General features: G+C 36.9%; 1 protein-coding gene across 4 annotated transcripts in view; it reads right to left on the reverse strand.

Annotated features, from left to right (window-relative positions):
* CDH12 (cadherin 12) overlaps positions 1-21,362 on the reverse strand; it is a 591,360-nt gene that overhangs the window by 45,619 nt on the left and 524,379 nt on the right. For all 4 annotated transcript variants that reach the window (XM_064443425.1, XM_064443423.1, XM_064443424.1 and 1 more), the window contains 2 exons: positions 20,644-20,811; positions 2,298-2,485 (listed from right to left, as the gene is read on the reverse strand). In XM_064443425.1, the coding sequence (XP_064299495.1) occupies positions 2,298-2,485; positions 20,644-20,811 (356 nt within the window). The remainder of the gene's footprint in view (positions 1-2,297; positions 2,486-20,643; positions 20,812-21,362) is intronic.

Below are 21,362 nucleotides of genomic sequence, written 5' to 3' on the forward strand. Positions count from 1 at the left end.
AGAATCGAGATTGCTCTTGTTTAACCTGGGATCCAGCAAGGAACTTAAGTGGTTGGATATTGAATGATTCAGAAATGTCTTAAAACACTTGGATCATTTAAAGCTTAGTGAATGGGACCTTTTCCTTGAGAAAAGCTTTGTGAAGGGCAATGTGTAGGGTCTGTATGAAGACATTCTTTGCTGGAGGACCTGCATGTTGGGTTTATCTTCTTTCTACACTCTTGCATAGAACAAAGTTGGCATTCCCTGACCTTCACAGCTTGTCAGTGTTCCCAGGCTCACTGCGATGAAGAAGATTAAGACGGGATTAGGATTATATTTTTCCCCTCCTGTTCAGTGACAGAGATCTTTCATTTGCATTAGACAACATCAACCAGTGTTCTGCTGTTGTATAAATGCCCTAAACTTACAGATATACCTTATATTGTGGCTGAAAAAACTAAATAAAAGCAGCAAAATACAGTGTCCAACTCTAAAGTATCTGGATATAGAATTAGTTGTGTATTTTTTTTAATTAGTGGTCGAAATAGATATTATATAATTCGCCATATAGCAGTCTCAAAGGTGCCAGTCATTTTGCCTGTGCTGGTCATAAGATAATTGTATGAGGCAAATTCATATGTGTATGCTCTTAATCCATAACAAATATTACATGCGTGCTGTTTGAATCCTCATTGCCAATTTGAATGTTTGGCCTATACATTCTAATATGTATATGCTTAACCATAAGTATGGAAAATTTCCATTGCTGTGTATAAAAACAAGCAGCACAGCTGAGGCTTAGGACTAATCCAGGGAGAACTGAATCCTATCAAAAATCTACTCTTGATGCTCAAACATTCATTTTTCAATGGTTCCCACTCATTGCTGTTTCCAACTGGCAGTGCATATGGAGGGGCATGCAGCTGCTCAGCCTGACGGTTCCAGATGGAGCTATTTTTGAGTGATCTGCATAGTGGAAAAAAGGTGATCAGAATGATTTTAAAAAATGAAACAAAGTTTTCAAATTCACATAAGGAGGAAGCAGTATATTCAAACTTTTAAATCAGAAAAGAAGGCTGTGTGTGAAGTGTACAAAGAGTTTGTGTCTCATTAACAAATTACTTCCTGTGGGTATTGTAGCTTCCATTTTATGACACGAAAACTAGCAGCAGAGTAAGTGATTTGACATCATCTGGTCCTTTAACGCATCCATGGATAATTTATTATTTCCTGGGTTGAGAGGCTGAAGCCATGAATTTCATTGTTAGAATAAGCATAATGCAAATATAGATCCATGATCAGAGCTGGGAGAAATTTAAGTACCTAAATTCTAAGTTTTATTGGAACTAAAGCTTCTCTTTACCTAAAGCTTGTCTTAATACACATGTCCGGAACCCTTTCCTTTCCAAACCCTTGCGAAGTAATCAGCTCATAGATGTGTTTGTTTTACAAAAATTGCACCTACAAGCATAAGCTGTCTATAAAACATAACCTGGCCATTCAAAATGAGCTGGTGGTTCAGATTTCTTTCTACTAAACAAATGGTTCATTGGTGTACATGTACATGCCTGGGGTCAGAAGACAACCATTGGTTAAAATGTGACTGTCCCTGTTTTGGATCTCTCCTACTGAGTGCTTTAATCACTGAATTCCAAACAACACTTATCCTTGCCATCTTCAAAATTCATCAATTCAGTAATCTTGAACTTATTCTAGTACACTAAAGCAACATGATCAGCTGAGATGTAGTGTGCTCCCTTGCATGAATATCTGATAACCAGCTACCTGGGATGCTATTGGAGGACTGGAAGTAGGACATGTCGATTTGCAACCATTTGGAACCCTTCTCCCCTGAGTAAAAACTCTGTTCACCACAGTACTGTACAACAGTTTCATTATTAAAACAACAAATATAAAATCAAAGTTTTCAAAATATAATGCTTACAAGTGAAAATTGCATATATTATCTCAAATATAATATATAGCTCTTTCATTCCATGTTCTGAACTGGAACATTTTTCATATGCTTTTGGGTGGAAAACTTCCCATAAAAAATAAATTATATTTTCTAGAAAGAGATAAGAATTAGTCCTCTGCCATTAAAACTGACATTATTTGCGAAAAGTCACACCCAATCGACATGAAATGAAACACTAAACTCCAATTTCTTTTAAGACTAAGATCACAACCACAGATTCTAATAAAGGTACAAACTACTTTGTGTTATTTATGGTGTATAATTGTGCAACATTTAATTCTCTGACATAGTATCTCACTTGAACCATAGGTGTATACACCCCATTGGTACCACATACCTTTTTCAATTTGATGACTCCTTCCTGGGTGTTCTCATCTGTTGTGATGTCAAACAAGTTCCCTCCATCTCCTGGAACTATGTTGTACTCAATTTCTGCATTTTTCCCAAAATCAGGATCCACAGCTCTGATCCTTCCAATAGCAGAACCAACGTGAGAGGACTCAGGTACTTTTAAATGGAAGATACCTGTGACAAAGTGGTAAACAGTCATTCTTGGGATTTCTTGATAATTAACATAGTATGTCTGATCAAAAACATGGAGCCTGGGGAAAATAAACAGACTTAAATCATCCAATTAAAATTATGAGATCAAAACAACAAAGGATTAGAAAAAAAATATGCATGTTTTACCCACTGAACAAGTTAATTTCCCTTAGTTTTTAAATTTCATCCACTGCAGCTGTAAGGTCCTTAGCATCTCTATCTCTTGAGATATCTACCTATATGTCTATATTCCATTTTACCCATATGGTTGACTCTTTTGAATTTAATTTTTCTTGTAGACAGTTTACATTTATAAGCATTTTCCTCCTTCTATGTTTAACAGTTTTTAGTATCTGAATTTTTATTTTATTTGAGAAAATGTACCTGTGCATTTCACAGTAATCGAAAGGAAAAACTGAGTGGAAAAAGGATTTCCACCCATTTCTGTAACATTTGGTATATAATTGCATGTACCAATCCTTGGGCAGGGGGGAAGATGTAAAGAGTATTGTTTATACATTAGCCACCAGAGGGTGCTCTTGCTAAAATTTCAGTGCTAAACAAATTTTTATCTCTGCACACTTTTATTTTCAGATTATTTACTATTAGTGGTAATAAAAGTTAAAAAAAGAAGCACATAAAAATTGCACACTTTTAAAATAAGCATTACTGCTGATATGTGAGGACAAAATGGTTTCATTTAGGGAAGCAGCTATGTTGAAAAAATGCTAGACATAATAGTTAAAATAGCTAAGAGAAAAGGTCCAAAATACTTCAAGTCAGCCTTGACTTTAAAGATACCAGTAGCAGCAGGCCTTAATTTATGCCAGTGTGCCCCGGTTTATTACACTGCTGCTGAAGAACCTGCCTTTTCTGTTCAGCTGCACCTCTCGCTGGAGTTGTTATTTTGCACAGCTGGTAGTGAGCACCACCGTGGGAGTATTTCCAGTGTGCAGGTAGTGCTCGCCTTTCTTCACACAGCAGCCTTTGCTGTCAAAACCACCAGCAGCTTTGGGAGCTGATTTCAGCAGGTCTGGGATGTTTGATTCGCTTCATCCTGGCTCTGAACAAAGCTGGCATTTGCTTGCCCCGTCAGCTGCACATCTCGTTTTCCTGGGTCATCCTCCAACAGCTCTCATAGAGCAGGCGCCTTGGTGCAGAAAAGTGTTGGCAATGGCCTATGTTCCTCTATATGTGAATTTGTAGGAGGAAATGTTACACCACTTTTTCAATAATATAGCAGGACAAGCGTCTGTGACTAGTGGGAGGCATATTAGGAGGATGTCTCAGAGATTTCCTCCTGGTAATGGTTCAGTCACACTTCACAAAATAAGGCTCTGAGAAGTTCTATATCATGTAACAGTAGGATAAATGACTTTCGCATCCAGCCGCTGAATTAAACAGCAGACGCTGCTCCCTGTTGTTATCGCCTTACAATGCATGCTGTGTCAGCTTTTTCAGCTTTACAGTATTTCCAGGTGAGGAAAAAAGAAATGACATTAGCACTGCTGGATTAGGAGCAAACCTACTCTTTCCTGAGCTAGTAGTTTGGGATATATATCAGTACCTATATAAATGTCTAATTGATTGCCTCTGAACAAACTAGTTTTGTCTGCCTCCTCCATCTGCCCATCAGTATGCAAAATGTATCTGAAGGCAAAACTTGAATAATTTGTTTGAGAAATTCACTATTAAGTAAAGTCCGCTCGTGCCAGCATCCACATGTGGACATTACCATGTGTGGCTTTGTAGTACCTATTGACTGAGCTACCAACGGTTGTGCAGGTATCATTTCACTATTTTTCCAAGGGAACATACTAAAGGAGCCTTTCTGTCTTCTTTTTCCAAGGCAACATGCTAAAGGAAGCTTTACTTTTTCTTCTTGCTTTAACAGCTGAAAAGCAGCACTGATGCCCAGGCCTTTTACAGACACATTGTATGACAGAAATCACTGCTGCAGTGTTTGCTCTTTGCATCCACAATTTTGGTGAACATAAAATGTAAGAGCGTATGATAATGGATTTTTCCTTCTTAGCCTAGCTGATATATTCTTAGTGTACTGAAGAGCACTCAGATGCATTAAAACAAATATTTCTCTATAAAATACTGTACCTGGCTGTAAAGCATATGGGACTTAGACAAAGTCAAAGAAACACTACATTACTCATTTCAGATTGTTTAGGCTTTTATCAGTTATTTTCAATGATTTGGCATTTCATCACTTCCAGAAATTCAACAGCAGTAAAGATGGGGTCACTCAGATTAATTTGAAACTCTGAAGTAATCAACTCTGTCAGAGTCCGATCTCTGAAGATGTAGTATGTAATTACACTGCCAGAGTCCCTCTGTAATAGTATCTTCACAGCATATGGAAACTGTTAATGGTGCTGCTGTGACAACATACTTTCAGAATAAAATAAATGAAAACAAATAATATATATTATTTCCAGCTCAGGGAAAAACCTTCAGAAGAATATAATGTGTAGCATGAAAACCTTCATTTTCTCCTCCCAGAAAATAGCCTTGTACAGAGGACATTTGAAATGATCAATACGCGTTGCACATGAAATGTAACAGAAAGACAGTTTTGTAGATTTTTATTTTTCTCTTTCTAGAAGACATTACTTCTTGCTGTGGACTTGCTGTGACAGTTTAGCATTATTCAGTTTTATTGTCCATTTTGCCTGTATACACTACTGCCTCCATTTGCTATAGAGGTATACTGAAACAGGCCTGAGTAATAACCTTTTACTCCCAAAGGTCCTGAAAACCTTGTTCTTTGCAGCTTCTAGGAATGATGGAACAAGCAGCTCAGACAAACTTATGTAGCAGCAGGTTACATCGCTCAAACAATTCTGTCAAATTTTGTAGATTGTCTCATGTGGCTTCTCTGCTACAAAAACCTTTCCTTCTACTTGCATAAATCTCTTTTAAATGTATTTTCTAAGTTTGCTGCTGGCTATTGTAAAGGATGAATGATATGGGATGAACGAAAGGAGCAAGCCCTTACTTCCCTCTGTCTACACTGCAAAACTGGACTGGGTAACTAGTTACCCTTTTGCTGATTTCAGCCATGTCTACTGCATGCATATCAGAATATTTTCACACATAGGAAAGGTAGGAGCAATGCATGTTACGTGGTCAAGATTTTTTGTTCTGTTTTAAATGGAATTTTAAGAAAAAAAAATTATTTTTAAGGCCAAAATTCATGTGCCAGTTGACATGCTTAACTTATGCAGCACTTTGCACTCTAAATTACACTTAAAATTCATGCCAGAATCCAAAACTAGAGAAAGATCAGGGGTTATGTAGCTTAACATAAGCATTCAGGCATTCCCTTATAAAGCTTGCGTAGTCTCTGTGTGACTCAAGGTGTGAAAGTCTCAGGCCAAGCAGCATCAATAAGGATGATAAAAATAAATGACTGATGATGCTCTTGAAGACTTTAGGCTGACATGACTGATGGGGCTTATTACTCAGCCCAAAAACATTCAGGAAACTGAGGTGGGGGTGAGCTAACAACTCACACACGCTGCCTCCGAGTTTCTAAAACAAAGATGGTTCCAAAGCGTATAGAGGGAAGAAATCAGAGCTGAGTAAGTGACAGGCAATCAGTCATATTGACTGAAATTCAGCATGCATTTACAGTTCTTTTGACATGATTAAATTAGTTTTAGTTTTTAAGACTTAAAAGCTGTTCTGGGCGTTGATTTTTGCTTACAAAGGGGTTTTTTTTGTTTTGTTTCTCCACACCTGCAGTGTACAGGTACACCATTATTTGCCAACAAGGTTTTCAATTCTGACAAGGGTAAGAAATGAAAACCATTGTTACATCTCAGTAGCAAAACAACCATTAAGAAATAACCTAGGTTAGCACCTAAGGACTTAAGCTAAATCCATAATGGTCTTCAATGAAACAGCTGTAAATCCTGTTTGAGCTTTTTTTCTAATCTGTCACCATACATGTGCTTATGCAAGATTATCCTCTCCTGCTTTTTCTTTGCCTATATTTTTATCAGTTATCTTTGGCAGCCACCAAAGTATTGCATCACAGTTAATCATGATAGCATGGATCTTTTAGTCAACAACATGAAAATAATTTCTTTCTTTTTGATCTAAATTTTTCATGTTTTCTCACACACAAAAAAAAACAACAACAAAAAACAAACAGATTATGTACACTATAATATTCGTAGCTTAAATGACAAAAGTATTTCAGTTTTTATCCTGACCAGGTAATAAAGGCACTGATTTCTGTCTGTTTAGGAAGAATCCAAAGACAACAGTTCATATTTACTTGCTGGTGTAACAGGCAGAAGAAAGAGTACTGCAGAAACAAGCAGATACTCACTACACTACGCCTGTTACATCAGCTACAGTTAAACAGCCTAATCATTAGTGTCATCTGATGTACATGCTCCTGAAACTGGGAAGATGGGATTTAGCACAGCAGTGAGATATGCTCATGCCTCTCCTAGCCATGGCTCTGTGCCCTGCAGGGGGCTGGAACACTGCATAAAGAAGAGAAGAGAAGAGAAGAGAAGAGAAGAGAAGAGAAGAGAAGAGAAGAGAAGAGAAGAGAAGAGAAGAGAAGAGAAGAGAAGAGAAGAGAAGAGAAGAGAAGAGAAGAGAAGAGAAGAGAAGAGAAGAGAAGAGAAGAGAAGAGAAGAGAAGAGAAGAGAAGAGAAGAGAAGAGAAGAGAAGAGAAGAGAAGAGAAGAGAAGAGAAGAGAAGAGAAGAGAAGAGAAGAAGAGAAGAAGAGAAGAGAAGAGAATCCAGGCCTTGTCACCATGCACTATGATGCAGGTCACGCATTGCATAGGCTGGTAAAACTTTGATTATGGAGAGGCTTCTTCTACCCTCAAACCTGCTGCTGTGAGTTAGGGTTTATGGCCTTATTAGATATAGCATAACCATTCTTAAAGATTCCTGGTTCTCTGCTGTGGATCACAAAATCCACACCTAGCAGGATCTGCTACATCTCCCCAGCCTGCAGAGATCCCAGATGTCCAAGGGTCCCCAGTTCTTCAAGGGAAAAATAGTAGAGGCAAAACCCCTTTTCAGTTTGATCCTGCCCAAGTTTAGGTTAATCTACGTGATGGAGCTTCCCCAGAGCTGACAGCTGCTGAACCAGAACTCTACCAGCCCCTCAGGTGAGCTAGCAGACAGAGTTTTTGAGGCTGTCCTTTTTCTTCCTTCCCTAAAGGGAAAAAAAAATGTTCATCATACCTGGCATAATTTTTGTATACTGAAATATTTCAGTTTAACAATTTGCTTCTTTTTCCACTGATAAATTGTTGTCAGAAAGCTTTCTAAAAATAAAACTCCCCATTGCCTGTCTAATTCCACAGAGCATAATATCCCTTTGTTGGAGCAAGAGTTCAGGAAATGGGAAATGCCAGTTCATTTTCTCAGCTGATGATATTCAGACCCACAGCTTCTGTCTCCAAAGAGTGCTGAGCGTAGCAAAGACAATAGACAATATTCTGTTTAACAGCATAATGTAGAATGTCTGTAGAGCCACAGACACTCCATACACAGTTGTGTATGTCCTAATAACTAGGCAAGAATAATTCTTAATCTTCTCTGAAGAATCTTAAATTTTCTTTTGTATGGTGGCACAGTTTTACTGGGAGGGGAAGAAAATGCTAATTTATAGAACTTGCCCACATTTATAATTAAAGGTTTCTCCTATGCGGTATAGAGTTGAACTCTGACAAGCTGAGGAGGCCAAATCAAGTTCCCGAGTAACTGCTTTAGTCACGATGTTATCACTGTACAGGAAAGATCCCACCATTAGTACTTCCCCTTCCATTGGTCTTGCTATAAGGAAAAGTGGTGGTTAAGTGGTCACCTGTGCAAAGTCTGACTTTGTCCATGTGTTCATATGTTAGACAGTGTGCTTCCTATATCTCTGAGGCCTTATGTGGAAAACCCGTTGTAGATGATCAGCTTCATTACGTACCATGACCAATAAAGAACTGTTTTGCTAATACGCAGTCTACTGAGTAAGAAATTATTATTTTAAAAAGTCACTGAAAAAAATCCCAAAATACAATGAGACAAATAATTTCATAAGGGTATAGCCTAAAAGCTTGAGTCAAAATTATTTGTAAGTTGTATAGAGATTATAAAGAATTATCAAGGTGTATCATGCCTTACAGATAGAAAAAGGATAGCTTTTCAGGAGAAAATGCCTTTCCTTTTTCAGAATCTCAGGCAGCATGTAATTGGCATTTACCAGGTAGGTCTATTGGTAATATTCTGGTGATCACACCGTCACCATGAAATAAATCAATACACTTAATCCCTCTATAAAATTTAAATTGCATGATATATGTGAAACATTAACATGATAAAAAGTATATTGCCAAGGATGGGCCACAGTTTGTAATGCTCTGTTTAACATCTCTGCTTCTTAAATATCCTGCAGGAATTTCTTCCTATTTTCTTTATTACTCTGGCACAAAATATAATATAATTTTACTACAATTCATTCACTCTTAAGAATGTGGTCAAACCATTTACTTTAGGATCTAAGCCAAATGCTCTAAATCATGTGTATTGGAAGAATCATTCTTCTCTCCACTGATTAAGTAAATTAGGTCCCTATCTTTAGTCCTCTGAGTCACGCCTAAGTTGCATGCCTGAAATTGCCTAAACAAAGCATGGTCAGTGTCTGTATTGCTCAGAAGACTCCTTGTGAAGCTGTGATTTTCACATGCTCATTGGGTACTTTTAATGTAAATGGTTTTCCCTAATATATATATCACTTCATCATATTAGCACAGTCTGAAGCAGAAAATTATTATTTTTAAAGACAAAAATGTGAAATCATCAAGTACAAGTACATAATATCTTACTGTTCTTTGTTTTAAGTTTTGGTTTATTGTATGCAGTTTCCTTAAAATACTTGTGATTTAGTGTATGCTATAAACCAAAAAATAGTGATACAGTAGGATGGCAATTGACCTCACAACTGCAGTCTCTTATACTTTACAGCAAGTATGACCAACTTATCAAAAGTGATGTTTAGGCCCTTCTTTTTAAGTGTTTAAAGGTGAGATCTCTATGTAAATACTGCTCCTTTTGTCATGAAATCTGTGGGTAGTGAGTGCTTAATTATAGATCCTTCTTTTGAGACCATTGGCGATCACATTTATAAGATTAACAAATGTGCTGTGGAAGCCACTAAGAAAAAAATAATTGTCATGAATTTGAGACAAAACTTGAAAGATTTCCTCTAGAATGTTCTGTTACTTTCTTTTTATTTTCATAGCTTGCTTTATGCAAAAATTAAACTAAACATGTATTTTGGACTCGGAGAAGACAGTTTCAAAACTGCTTGGTACCTGCAGCTCCAATTGCTGTTGGTAGGAACCTTTGGGTTGTTGCAAGCATTTTTTAGGCATCCTATTTAATGCTTTTTCAAGGAGTGGAGCACTCCTGAAAACCTGACTGCAACTGTGGTTGTGAGGTGTTTCTGAAAATCACAAGCCTAAACTATTGTGATTATAATTAGATAATTACATACGGTCCGATTCACTTCATGTTGCACAGTAGCCTCTAAATTTTCAGAAAGCAAACTCACCATGCTCAGAGGCGGAAAGGCTTTGTTGATTTTTTACTTGGAGGGAAGGCCTCAGGGAAAAAAGCAGATGCTACCAGAAATTATAGTGGCACACCAAGTGATGCTGTAGTCTGTGCGCCACTTTGCAATCAATTCTCAAGGCATTGGAAGGCAATGTCACGCTGTTAAATCTGTAGCCCTAGCTACCCTTCAGTATCAGAGAGTAGGTGGAGATGCATGGTGCTTTTAAGGCATTCCAAGGTTACCGTGGATAATTTCATGCATCCAGTCTAAATACTCTCTGTGTTTTGAATGAATAATTTCTTCACTGCTCCCCACAGGAAACACATTGGGTGGAATGAATGTCATGATTCCTTCCAAAGGTTGCTGAATTTCTGTGAACCGTATTTGTTTATAACTTCTATACAGAAGGTAGCAGATGTAAAATACAATTATTAATTATAATAACCTACTATGATGATAATGATGTGTTTAAAAATAATTGACCTATAAATCTTGCTGTTAATGATCAATTTCCACTTAAACTTAATTATAGGGGGGAACTGAATTGGATAAGTGCGAACTAACAACAGAATTTCATGACCAATAGATAATATTTAACTTCTAACCGCTATTGTGCTAATTTGTATTTCTTGGACTATTGTTTACTGTGCAATCAAAGCTTTACATTTTGCCTAGTGACAAATTGCCTATCATCTTTTTCATTGGTTATGGAATAGTACCAAGAAATAGCTATATTTGTTTTCATGCTCAGCTTTGCAGCTGAGGGTTCAGTCTTTCTCAGTTTAGAGCTTTAAAGAGGTTTTTGTTTCAATCAGTACTCCAAATGGTCCTCTAAGAATAGCCTTTGCTAGTTATGCATTATTGAGAAAGTTAAAAAACAATGTAAGTGTAGCAGACAAAATTTACTAAATATTTAGTGTTTTGAGAATCTATGGTAACCGAATATTTCTCCCTCCAGTTTATTTGTCATGGTTTTTTACAATATTATGCTTTAGTTGGTTTTTGTGTCATTGTTCAGACTGAGTCAAATGTTTCACTCTTCAAGATGCTTTATGATCAAGATCATGCAACAGTGACAGCTACAAAAAAAAAGTTTCTAGAGAGCTTTTACTAAGACTACATCCACTTTTGGGGGCAAATCAGCTCTTTCTGAAAGTGCTTAAAGAATTTTGATGTGGAAAAGAATAAGAAAAAAGTAAGAGAAAATTGGCATAACAAATAGAAATCTGTATAGATATTGAATTTTGTGTTAACTCCTTTATGTTGCACACACCAATAGTAACAGAAGCCTGCTTAACTGTCAGGTGCTGTGACCTAAGGTGGGCTGCATGGCCTGGATTGCAAAGCATAGGCCCAAAAATGCTACAACTGTACAAAGAAATTTCATGTACCAGCTGTACTTTGTGATCCGGAAGTTAGCCAGTAGAGAATGGCCTCTTTCCATGTTATTAAATTCTTTTAGCCACACCAAAATAGGTCAGCTTCATGGAAAGTGACCGCAGAGAATAGTTCCTGATCTGTACTACTTTCTCCAAATGTCTTGAATTTGTCTGGGAAAGCTTTACTTGGAGTTGATCAAAACTGTGCCCAGTGACTGGGCTAAGGCTAACGGTACTAATGATTTAAATGTCCAGGAATTTTCCCCGACACCCTCACGTCCTTTTTTAAATCTTCAAAGGAAAATAAAAAAAGCCTTTGCATCCATTCTTATAGTGTATGTAAGAATGTCGGTCATCACACTGATTAAGCGGTGGCGTAGGAGAAGAAGAATTACAGAGGCTTTTTTATGATTAGCTGTCAAATATGTAGATAACTCAGGTGGGTGAAATAGAAACATCAGGCAAGGGTCACTGAGCTGACAGTGTAGTGGCTGAACCAGGCAAGATGGAGCTGTAAAGAGTTTCTCTGGGGTGGTGAAGACTCATGATCTCAGTATAGCAAAATGTGGAGAGACGCAGAGCTGGAAGTGAACCAACACAGGATAAACTATTTTAGCAGTATTATTGTTGGGGAGAAAAAAAAAACACTTGGGGGGGAGAAGGAGGAGATGGCCACACTAGTTATAAGAAGAAAATGAGATTAAGGATAAATGTTTGTCTTTTTTTAGGAGAGGGGAGACAAGAGCTCATGTTGAATGTAAGGATAGATACGGTGAGGAGGAAAGAGAAGGCCAGCGGAGTGTGAGACAGAAAGGCAGGTTGTACAGAGGTATGAGACATGGAAGGAACTTGGAATGAAGAAGGGTTACCCTCAGTCCTCCTCTGATTCCTGTAAGAGCACTGTGCAAATACTGGTCTGCTAGTTTTTTTTTTTCATGTATTGATTTAACTATTGTTTTGCTGGTGTTAAAGCTGTAGTTAAGTGACTCGCTGGTATTACAATCCAAAATTATAATGACCGCTGCCTGCCTGCTGGTTCATCATTGGCTTACATTTGCATGGACCCATTTCTGGAGTCTTTGCATTCCTGTCGTCCATCACTCCTTGAAGTGATCAGTTAAAACATATTGTCAACTCAAAAATACAGTTTTAATTTACCCAAAACTCACACATAAATGGAAATCATAGTTGCTTAAGATTTTCTGACATTAAGAGATTTAAGCTTGGTTTACAAAATGAAGCTGGTGATTTTTTCCCCTTATGTCTTACGGCATGTTTGAAAATTAACACAGATGGAGTAGATCAGGATCCAACCTTCCCTCCTTTTCTGATTCAGAGCAAGCTCTGACTCAGTATCCCACCTAATCGCTGCCTGCAGGCTAGTCTGCAATGAATCTGTCCACCCATCCTGTGCAAGTACCTCCCATTTGGTATAAAATAAGTAATTAGTTGCTGAAACTGAATTACGGCATCTTGTCTGCCAAACAAATTATTTAATCAGTGAAAGATAGGCTCATTTTCATTCCGAGAGCCAATGAAGATACAACGGCTGTATAAAAGTACAACAACTTGTACCAGGGGAAAGCCATACTTCCCTAACTAAAGTGCAGTGGGTAGGATAACTTTTCAGGAATTTGGGAAGACTTGTTAAAATAGTTAATTAGGCAGATGGGAGCTCTGAACTGTAATCCCAAGTAAGTTTTCTAGCAAATTATGCAAGTAGGGAGGGAATAAATCATCCTCATTTTTTTTTTAATCAAAACATCTGCTTTCATTATTTCAATTTTTTAAGTTAGTGAACAAAATAATTTCTTAATCATGCAGTCCTTTTCTGTAAATGTCTCATTTGGTACCAGGTAGGACCTCTCTTGTATTCTCCTGAAATCTTTACAAGCAGATACCATTATCTGAGGAACTTCCCTCTCATAGGCCACTCATCCAAAGCAATGGGTTAAAAGATTTTCCTTTCTAACTCATGTGGACCAGAAGATCTTTTACTTACACTCTGCATCTGAATCCAATTTTGCAATAAAATCTGAGCAAGGCTGGTTCAAAGCTACATGAATGGCATCAGCCACATTTAGTTTACTGAGTGAACAAAATTGACCTGCTTTTATATAGTAAAACCTATGCTAAATAGTGTGTGTGCAATTTCTGTGATGTACTAAGCTTCCCAGAGTATATAAATAAATAGATAAGGATTTTCAGTCCACAGAGTGTGTATGCATACATATGTACAGGCAGGCTATTCCAAGTTCAGCACTTGGTTGTCTTTTCTTTCAAAATATTTCTACAGATTTTAGTACTTGAACGTAAATCTATTAAAATATGCTATGAACCAATAAATAATCACTGAAAATATATGCTATTTAAAGGGTAATTATATGCAAACACTATTCCTAATATAATAATTGTGAAATAGATAACAGATCTATGTAATAGATCATCCAGATAATAGATCTTTCAAGTAACATGAAAAAAAAAAAAAAAGCGCTAGTTCTCTTTTATAAAGGTCTTTTTTACTTTCACTGAAATTCCTGAGATTGCATCAATGAGAGATTTTTTTTTTCCTGGTTTCTGAATGTCCATATTGTTGACTTTTCTATTTCAGATTGTTGTTTCCTCTGCTCTCTTCAGTGGAGGATTTAATACATTCTGTGAAATACATTGTACTGGTCACTCCTGAAATCCAAATCCAATTAGCTGCAAAATTCTACAGTATGGACAGGGAGATAATGTGCAAGGTCCTAGTAATGATCCTTCAACCTTGCCTTATTTAAGGCGTCATTACCAGAAAGATGAATAGTTGCATTCTATTTCCAAGCATGTTAGCATTTCTGAAATTTGCCATGCTCTTTTATGCAAACTAACTTGATGGATTTCACCGGGATGCTTTTGGAAAGACCAGTGACAGCAAAAAACTGGCCCTTCTGATGTCTAGGCATTGCGCTACAGCTGCCTGAACATTTTATGTGTGGTTGCAAAACAGCCATGAGATAATGGTTTCAGACCACCAGGGAGCTGCTTTTTTTAAAGCCAAGATATGCACAAGTTGACAAAATTCAAGTATAGGTTCCAAACCTTAATTAATTTTTCTTCTATTTAAAACATTTTTCAATCATTCCCCTAAAATATTGACTTCTCCTGTGAGTTGGAAATGATATGATAAAACATAGTTTTAGCCAAATAGTTCTTTTGAATAAAAACAGTAAATTAATGGAGCGTCACCTTAAAAATACAGAATTTACAAATAAACCCAACTTACTGCTGACTTCATAAGACACTTACGAATGGTCTTTTATTTGCTAAGATCAGAATAAAAATGGTATAAATTCTAAAATCAAATTTAATTTCTTCTATCTCAGAGCCTTATCCTTTAAAAGTATACTTATTTTGTATTAAAAATAAAAAGACATACTATTCCTTTGACTAAAATTATTTGCATGTGTTTTTATTGCTCAGCATAAGAGGCTTTATTTCTCTAAATTGCTTTCGCAGTCACTTTATCATCAGTGAACAAAAGAAAGAGACAAGAAAACTGTAGCACAATCACCTTACAAAATATGAATCAACCACTTCTCTTAATTGGTTTGATTCCGTAATGTATAATTTATACCAACTAATTATACACTTTTTGTCATTTAAATGTTGAAGTAAATATAACCCATCCATCCTTTCTTGAAGGTTATTTTAAGAGTTGGAAACAGGCCACAGCTGTCCTTGCAGCTAGCTCAGACTGTGTAACGCTTGATGTGGTGAGGGTTAGCCCATTAGCTTCTAGGAAGGATGTACGGAACTGACTTTTTACTTAACCAGCTATCATGTACATGGCTAGCTGAGAGAGAAAGGCCGTCAGTTCCCTTCTGGACCAGGACACATGCCTACAGATAGGCAGCTTGTAACCACTCTTCCCTGTTAGAAGGCAATGTTGTGTTATACCAAATTTTCATTTAATTGCTTGAATATTGTTGCTATGATACGAAAAGTACTTTCCCTTTCATTCTTTGCCTTATTTTTTTCTGGTTTTGACAAAAATATTTTATGAAACATTTATTTTAATATTTACCAAAAAGTTCTATCTTTAACAATGAAACAGGCACAGTAATGCAGAAAGTCAGTGTACTAATGAAGAGTCAGGCAAAACATATATAAAACACCTTTGGAAATAAATTTCTGCTAAAAAAAAGGATTCTGATTCATTTTTCCTTCTAGTTACAAAGAAAATATCAGTTTTCTGAAGTGTCTCAGTTTTCTGAAATGTGGGTCAATAGATACCTGCAGGTCAAACAACTCTGACAGAAGTATATAATGTTAAGAGGTTTCCCCTTTGTTACACTCCTCATTACTGTGAGACATGCAAGGTGGGAGTTCCCCACTGAATATGTTCAAAAAAACAGGTTCTAAATTAAAAAATTCCATGTTCAGCAGGTTAGTCAGTGTTTTTTCATCACTGGATGCTGATATCCCATTCAAACCTACCTGTCTCCTTAAAGGAGCCTCGATGATATGAAGGTGTTCTGTGATATATTTTTTGGGCAAGCTTGTAATGTATTATTTATCAATGTAGCTTCTTCCAAGTATTAATAATGTATGTTCTCCCACTTCTACTGTGAAACTGGATTTTTTTCAGTTTATCTGAGTTCAGAAAATCAATTTAAACTTTATTCTGTCATAATTAATCTCTTATTTGATAAGGTAATCTATAGCATGGCATCTATGATATAAGCCCCTTGGGAGACTGTGGTCCTGATTATGTGATTTAGAAACCTTTAGCCTGCAGCAGTTAGTGTTAAAGGACCTCAGTCCCTTTTTCCAGTCTGCACTTGGACTTCCTGGCTTTGTTAATCATCGATGAGTTACGTGATACTGGAGGTCTCAAATCACAGACACAGTGAGGGCTTTTTAGGTCTTGCCAGACCTGAACTTGGCACCTACCTGGACCTGATTTTAAAGGCTTATTTTTTCATAATTCTGCACAAGTATCCTTTTAGCTATGGCAGTCAAACAAATGACGAACTCCATTTCCTGGCAGGTAGTTACTCTGAATCATTGCAACTTTTTCAAAGAGCAAAACTGAAAAAAACAGTTACTATATTAGAAATAAGATTAATACTTAACTTTTTTCCCTAGCAATTATTTTTGTTTAGCTGTAATTAGCCTTGTGAATTTCAGTCACATGAGACATTATCTGACATACTGCTTAAGCAAATGGGACTGGCTAAGTAAATCCCCATTGATCAGGATTTTTGCTTTTACTGCTTTGATTAAGCAGAATTCCTTAGTTTATGAGCATATGAATATGTTGCTTGTAACACATCCTGAAAGAAAAGAATGTTTCAGGTAACTGTCTGCCTTGATCAAGCTTGTTCTAATACACTGGAGTCCCCATACTGACATTTTAGTTTGTAAGCCATGCTAAAAGTTTATTACTTTCAATATCAACACAAACCTCTGATATTATTCTCTTCTGTTTTGTTAAGAGTCACTGCTATAATTCAGCTTCTGTGACATTTGATATAATGGAGAGAAAAGGTTTTCAACACTATTAGCATGCAAAGCATAGGACAAGGTTGGTCTCTTGTGATTTTTTTTGTTCCTTCAAAGCAACAAATGGGCAAAGACGTCATGACTACAGTGCATACATTAAATGAGACCTGAAGTCTATCTTCTTCAAAGAGGATGATATATTCCATTATTTCTTTGTGTCATGAAAACTGTCTGACATTATGCGAGACGTGTTCTTTTTTGCAACACCATAGTAGGTGAAGGCATACAATAAAACAGGAAATTACTAAGGCCCCTAACAGCAATAAAGTAAAATATACAATGGAAAATCAGACACAGGAGAGAGCATTGGGTCCAAAGAACTTGCCAATGCGCTAAGTTTTTCAGTTTCCAGGCTCTTATTATACCCTTTCAGCAGCAGGGGTTCCAGCTGGAAGGAAGGAGGGGACTGCAGTCACGGGCAGTTTAACAAGCATTGAGGATGAGGACAGTAAGAATGTAGGTACAAAGAGACCCTTTGGGTTGATTTGGATGTTGACCAGATTTGGAGCATCTCACAAGTGTTTTGACAGGATATCAGCTAACAAAAGGAGGTGCCAGGGGCAGTAGTCCATGTGCGCTCTGACAACATAAGGTAAGGCTAGACAGAGGTCTTAGGATTGAAATTTAGGCTGGCAAGTGAAAGCTGAAGTTAAAGACATTCATAGTAGCATAGTCTGAAATTGTCTCCTATGTACAATCAGTGAGATAAAGATCAGAAAGAAAGGCAAAGCTTTAAATGACTGGCTGAGAAAAAGGTCTAAGGAGAAGAGAATCACATTATTGGAAAGTAGGGGCACTTGCTAAAGAATGGATGCCCATAGAGGAGACACAAAATTCATTCTAGCCGTAGGAAAAACAGGATCCAGAAAATTTAAAAATATTCTGATATCTGTTGTGATTCTAGTTGAAAAGTTCAGGAAAATTTGCAGGTGTTGGAAAACACACAATTCAAAAATGCAAAAGTACACAGTTCAGATAATAGGTGCAGTCACTGGGATTCTGCATTCTTCACAGAAGAATGATACAAAAGGTGGTAGTAGCCCAGTAGGAAATGCAGAAATGGAAGATCACACAGAATTAAACTAGGGTCCCGGAAAGAAGAGAAAGCCACAATATAAAGCCAAGGGTTAAAATGGGACCTAGTATGGGTGGCTTTAATATCTAATGCTGAACAAGAATATCAGCATAATAAGCATGTTCAAAATCTGTGGAAAAGAAGAAAATGAGTCAGACAGTGTGTACTAAGGAGCAAAATACACATGAAAGGCAAAGTAGACCTGATTAGTGGAGGAATAACGATGGCTGTTAAAGGAAGCTCTAAGTCAAGTAAGACTTAAAGAAGAAAACAGTATTAACAATCTAGTCAGGAAAAGTTCTTTAGTTCTAAATTTTACAGCAACCATAATGAGTTTAAATGCAATATCTGTGCAGAAGCAATAACAGCCAAAATTACATGATGGTTGTACTCAGTTAAATAAAAAAAACCAAGCGGAAATAAATAAAACTGAGGGATATTGCTGTAAAAAGTCTGAATGGGATAGCTGAGACAGTTAAATCACTGTGGGTGGTGTGGATGCTATCTAGGGATGACATTTTGAAGACCCACAGTAAATGCACAGCACCCATTAAAAAGCAAGTCAGTAAGGGTAAACAACATAGCTAATAAAAGCAAGAACACATCTTTCAAAAAAATGAAGTTGTGCCTCAAGAAGGACAATAGAAAGAACCATAAAACCTTCTTTATCTATAAAACCTCAATAAAGAAGACAAAAAATGAGTTTGAATAAATCTCCGGCAAACAAGCTAATAATAATTGTCTTTTAAAGCCATCTGGGGGCAAAAGCCTCAGAGGAACGCTGTAAAGCCAACCCAAAATAGAGATACAGAAAAAGTGATCAGAGAAGATAAGATCAGAAATATAAAATTTAATATATTTTTTTCTTTGCATTCAGCGTAGAATAGCTGGGGAATTTTTCTGTCCTGGAACCCTTCCTTATGGTGGATTCATGAGAAGGTTAAATTAGCTATAGAAGCAGTTGTGGAACGAACAGACACAACAGTAACAAATCATTGGGATTAGGTGTTACATGCCCAAGAGCCTGAAGGATGAAATAAGTGAACTATTATGATGTGTAATATTTTGCTTCAAACCACATGAAGGCTTGGAGGTGCTAATATAACACTTTTTTTTATCCCCAAAGATATCCGGGGAGTTCGGGGTGGGTAAGGATGGATATGAGTGACATGCACAGGGCAAAACAGAAGGAGCAGGATTAATGGACTAATGGAGAATATGCCATACTGAAAAAAAACAACACAGCTTTTCTAAATAAAGGTCATATTTTGCCATGCTTTATGAATTCTTTAAAGAGGTCACCATGCAGGTTGATATGTAGAGATGGATTCAGAACAAATGAGAGGAAGCTGTTTGCTGTGCAATACCTGATTAATCTGTGCACCTCACTAACAGGATCTTGTGGACTCTGAAATTTTACATAAGTTTCAAAGCAACTTGGCAACTTGCTGTAAAAAAAATCCATTGAGGGTTGTTAAATACAAAGACACCTCTGGACTAAAAATCATTAGAAACAGGAAATATTCTGGAGTGGTTTTTGGCCTGTTCTTATGTATGCCTTCTAGATGTCAGTGTAAGAGACAGAAGATGGGGCCAGATGGATCTTTGTCTTAACATGATCGTTCTTACATGCCTGTAGAAATGCAATATATTTTCATATTGAGTAAAAGATTAATAAATTTTATATGAGAGAAAACTGTGAAGTTCCAAGTATGGTTTGGTACCTAAGGAGCATTTATAATACATAAAGTGGGATTACAGTTCATGGGCAAGAAAAGAGATACAAGGTAAAAAGCTGCCATGATCTTACTGCAATTTCGCAGGAATGTTCTACTATGAATTTCCCTTATTAAAAACTTTTAGCAGCTAATTATTTTGGCATAGTTATCAAGGGTTTTGCTTGATTAATGTTTGCATTTCAAAGGTACGGAATCTACAAAACTTCAGTAAATTTAAGGGGAGCAGTACCTGACAATCTTGCTAATCTCACACAGGCTATGAAATGCTTTAAATTAGCATATTTCTGAGATAAAAGTCTAATTTAAACTAACTGATATGAAATGTTATAAATTGTCAATAAATGATCACTATTTTGAGGCTGTAAGTGTTTTCAAAGACAGATATAATCTTCTGGGCCAAGACGTGTAAAAAACCTGATCCTGATTATCACAACAACAATGTTTATCAGAAGCTAGTTCTGCCTTTGGTACCTGGAAGTCTCAGGTTATAACCCATTGTCATTTGAAGGGGATCGTCCAGTTTCCTCTGAGAAAATAGTATTTCCCAAATAATTTTTAAAGTGTAAATGAAATGAACTCTCAGGCTCAGGCTGGCCCTGTGGAATGATGATATATTTCCTCTTAAACATTCAATACTCATACTTTCAAATTGACCCTTATAGTATTTAAAAAAACAACAGTGTATTATAAAGTTTTTGATCATATACTGTTCTTCCTGGATCTCAATTCCTTATCTGAAGGATTTTTCACATTAATACGTTCAGTCATGCTTATTTGAAAATTAGTGCAGTTGGAATACAACATACTCTTAGGAAATCTGGGTGGGTTGTCATTGACATCCGTGAGAGTAATGTTTACAGTGGTAGTACCAGCTAGTCCTCCCAGCTGTCCTCCCATGTCCTTGGCTTGGATTAGAACTTGATATTGTTCTTTCACTTCTCTGTCCATATTTGGCAAAGCTGTTCTTATTATACCTATGAGAAGAAATGGGAAAGAGAAAGAACAAGTAAAAAAAAGGGCTATGACTGTCTACTATTACATTTTAATATTGGATCTCCTGGGCCAGGCTGGAATCGACTCTTCCTAAAGGGTTGATAAGAGAAGAGTTCACAGAGAAACATGCAAATCACTTGCGCTTTCCAAAAGTGTGCTCGTCAGCTATTCAACCATTCAGAATGATTGCTGTGTCTTTTCAGTCAAGACATGAATGGCTGAAAGAGAAATGTACATTTTCATTAGGGATGTGAATGGCGTAAGCATAGGTTTGCCACATTGGAACAGAAGAACACTGCATTGTGCAGAGTAGGGCAATGTAGGTAGAGGTGGCAATGCATTTCAGAGACTGCATCTTCACTTGTTTCCAACTTGTCACTTGCCATCACAGTTAAGCTACTGTCGGCCAAGACAATATTCCATCTGTACAAAAGGAGGTCTTTATTAGAAGACTCACCTTTGCTTGAGAAAGTTTTCTTGATATAGCACATAGATGCAGTGAAAACTTCAGGAATTTCCTTAAAGAAATGTA

The sequence above is a fragment of the Phalacrocorax carbo genome, chromosome 2, assembly GCF_963921805.1.
Source record: "Phalacrocorax carbo chromosome 2, bPhaCar2.1, whole genome shotgun sequence".
In the NCBI taxonomy this organism is placed as follows: domain Eukaryota; kingdom Metazoa; phylum Chordata; class Aves; order Suliformes; family Phalacrocoracidae; genus Phalacrocorax; species Phalacrocorax carbo.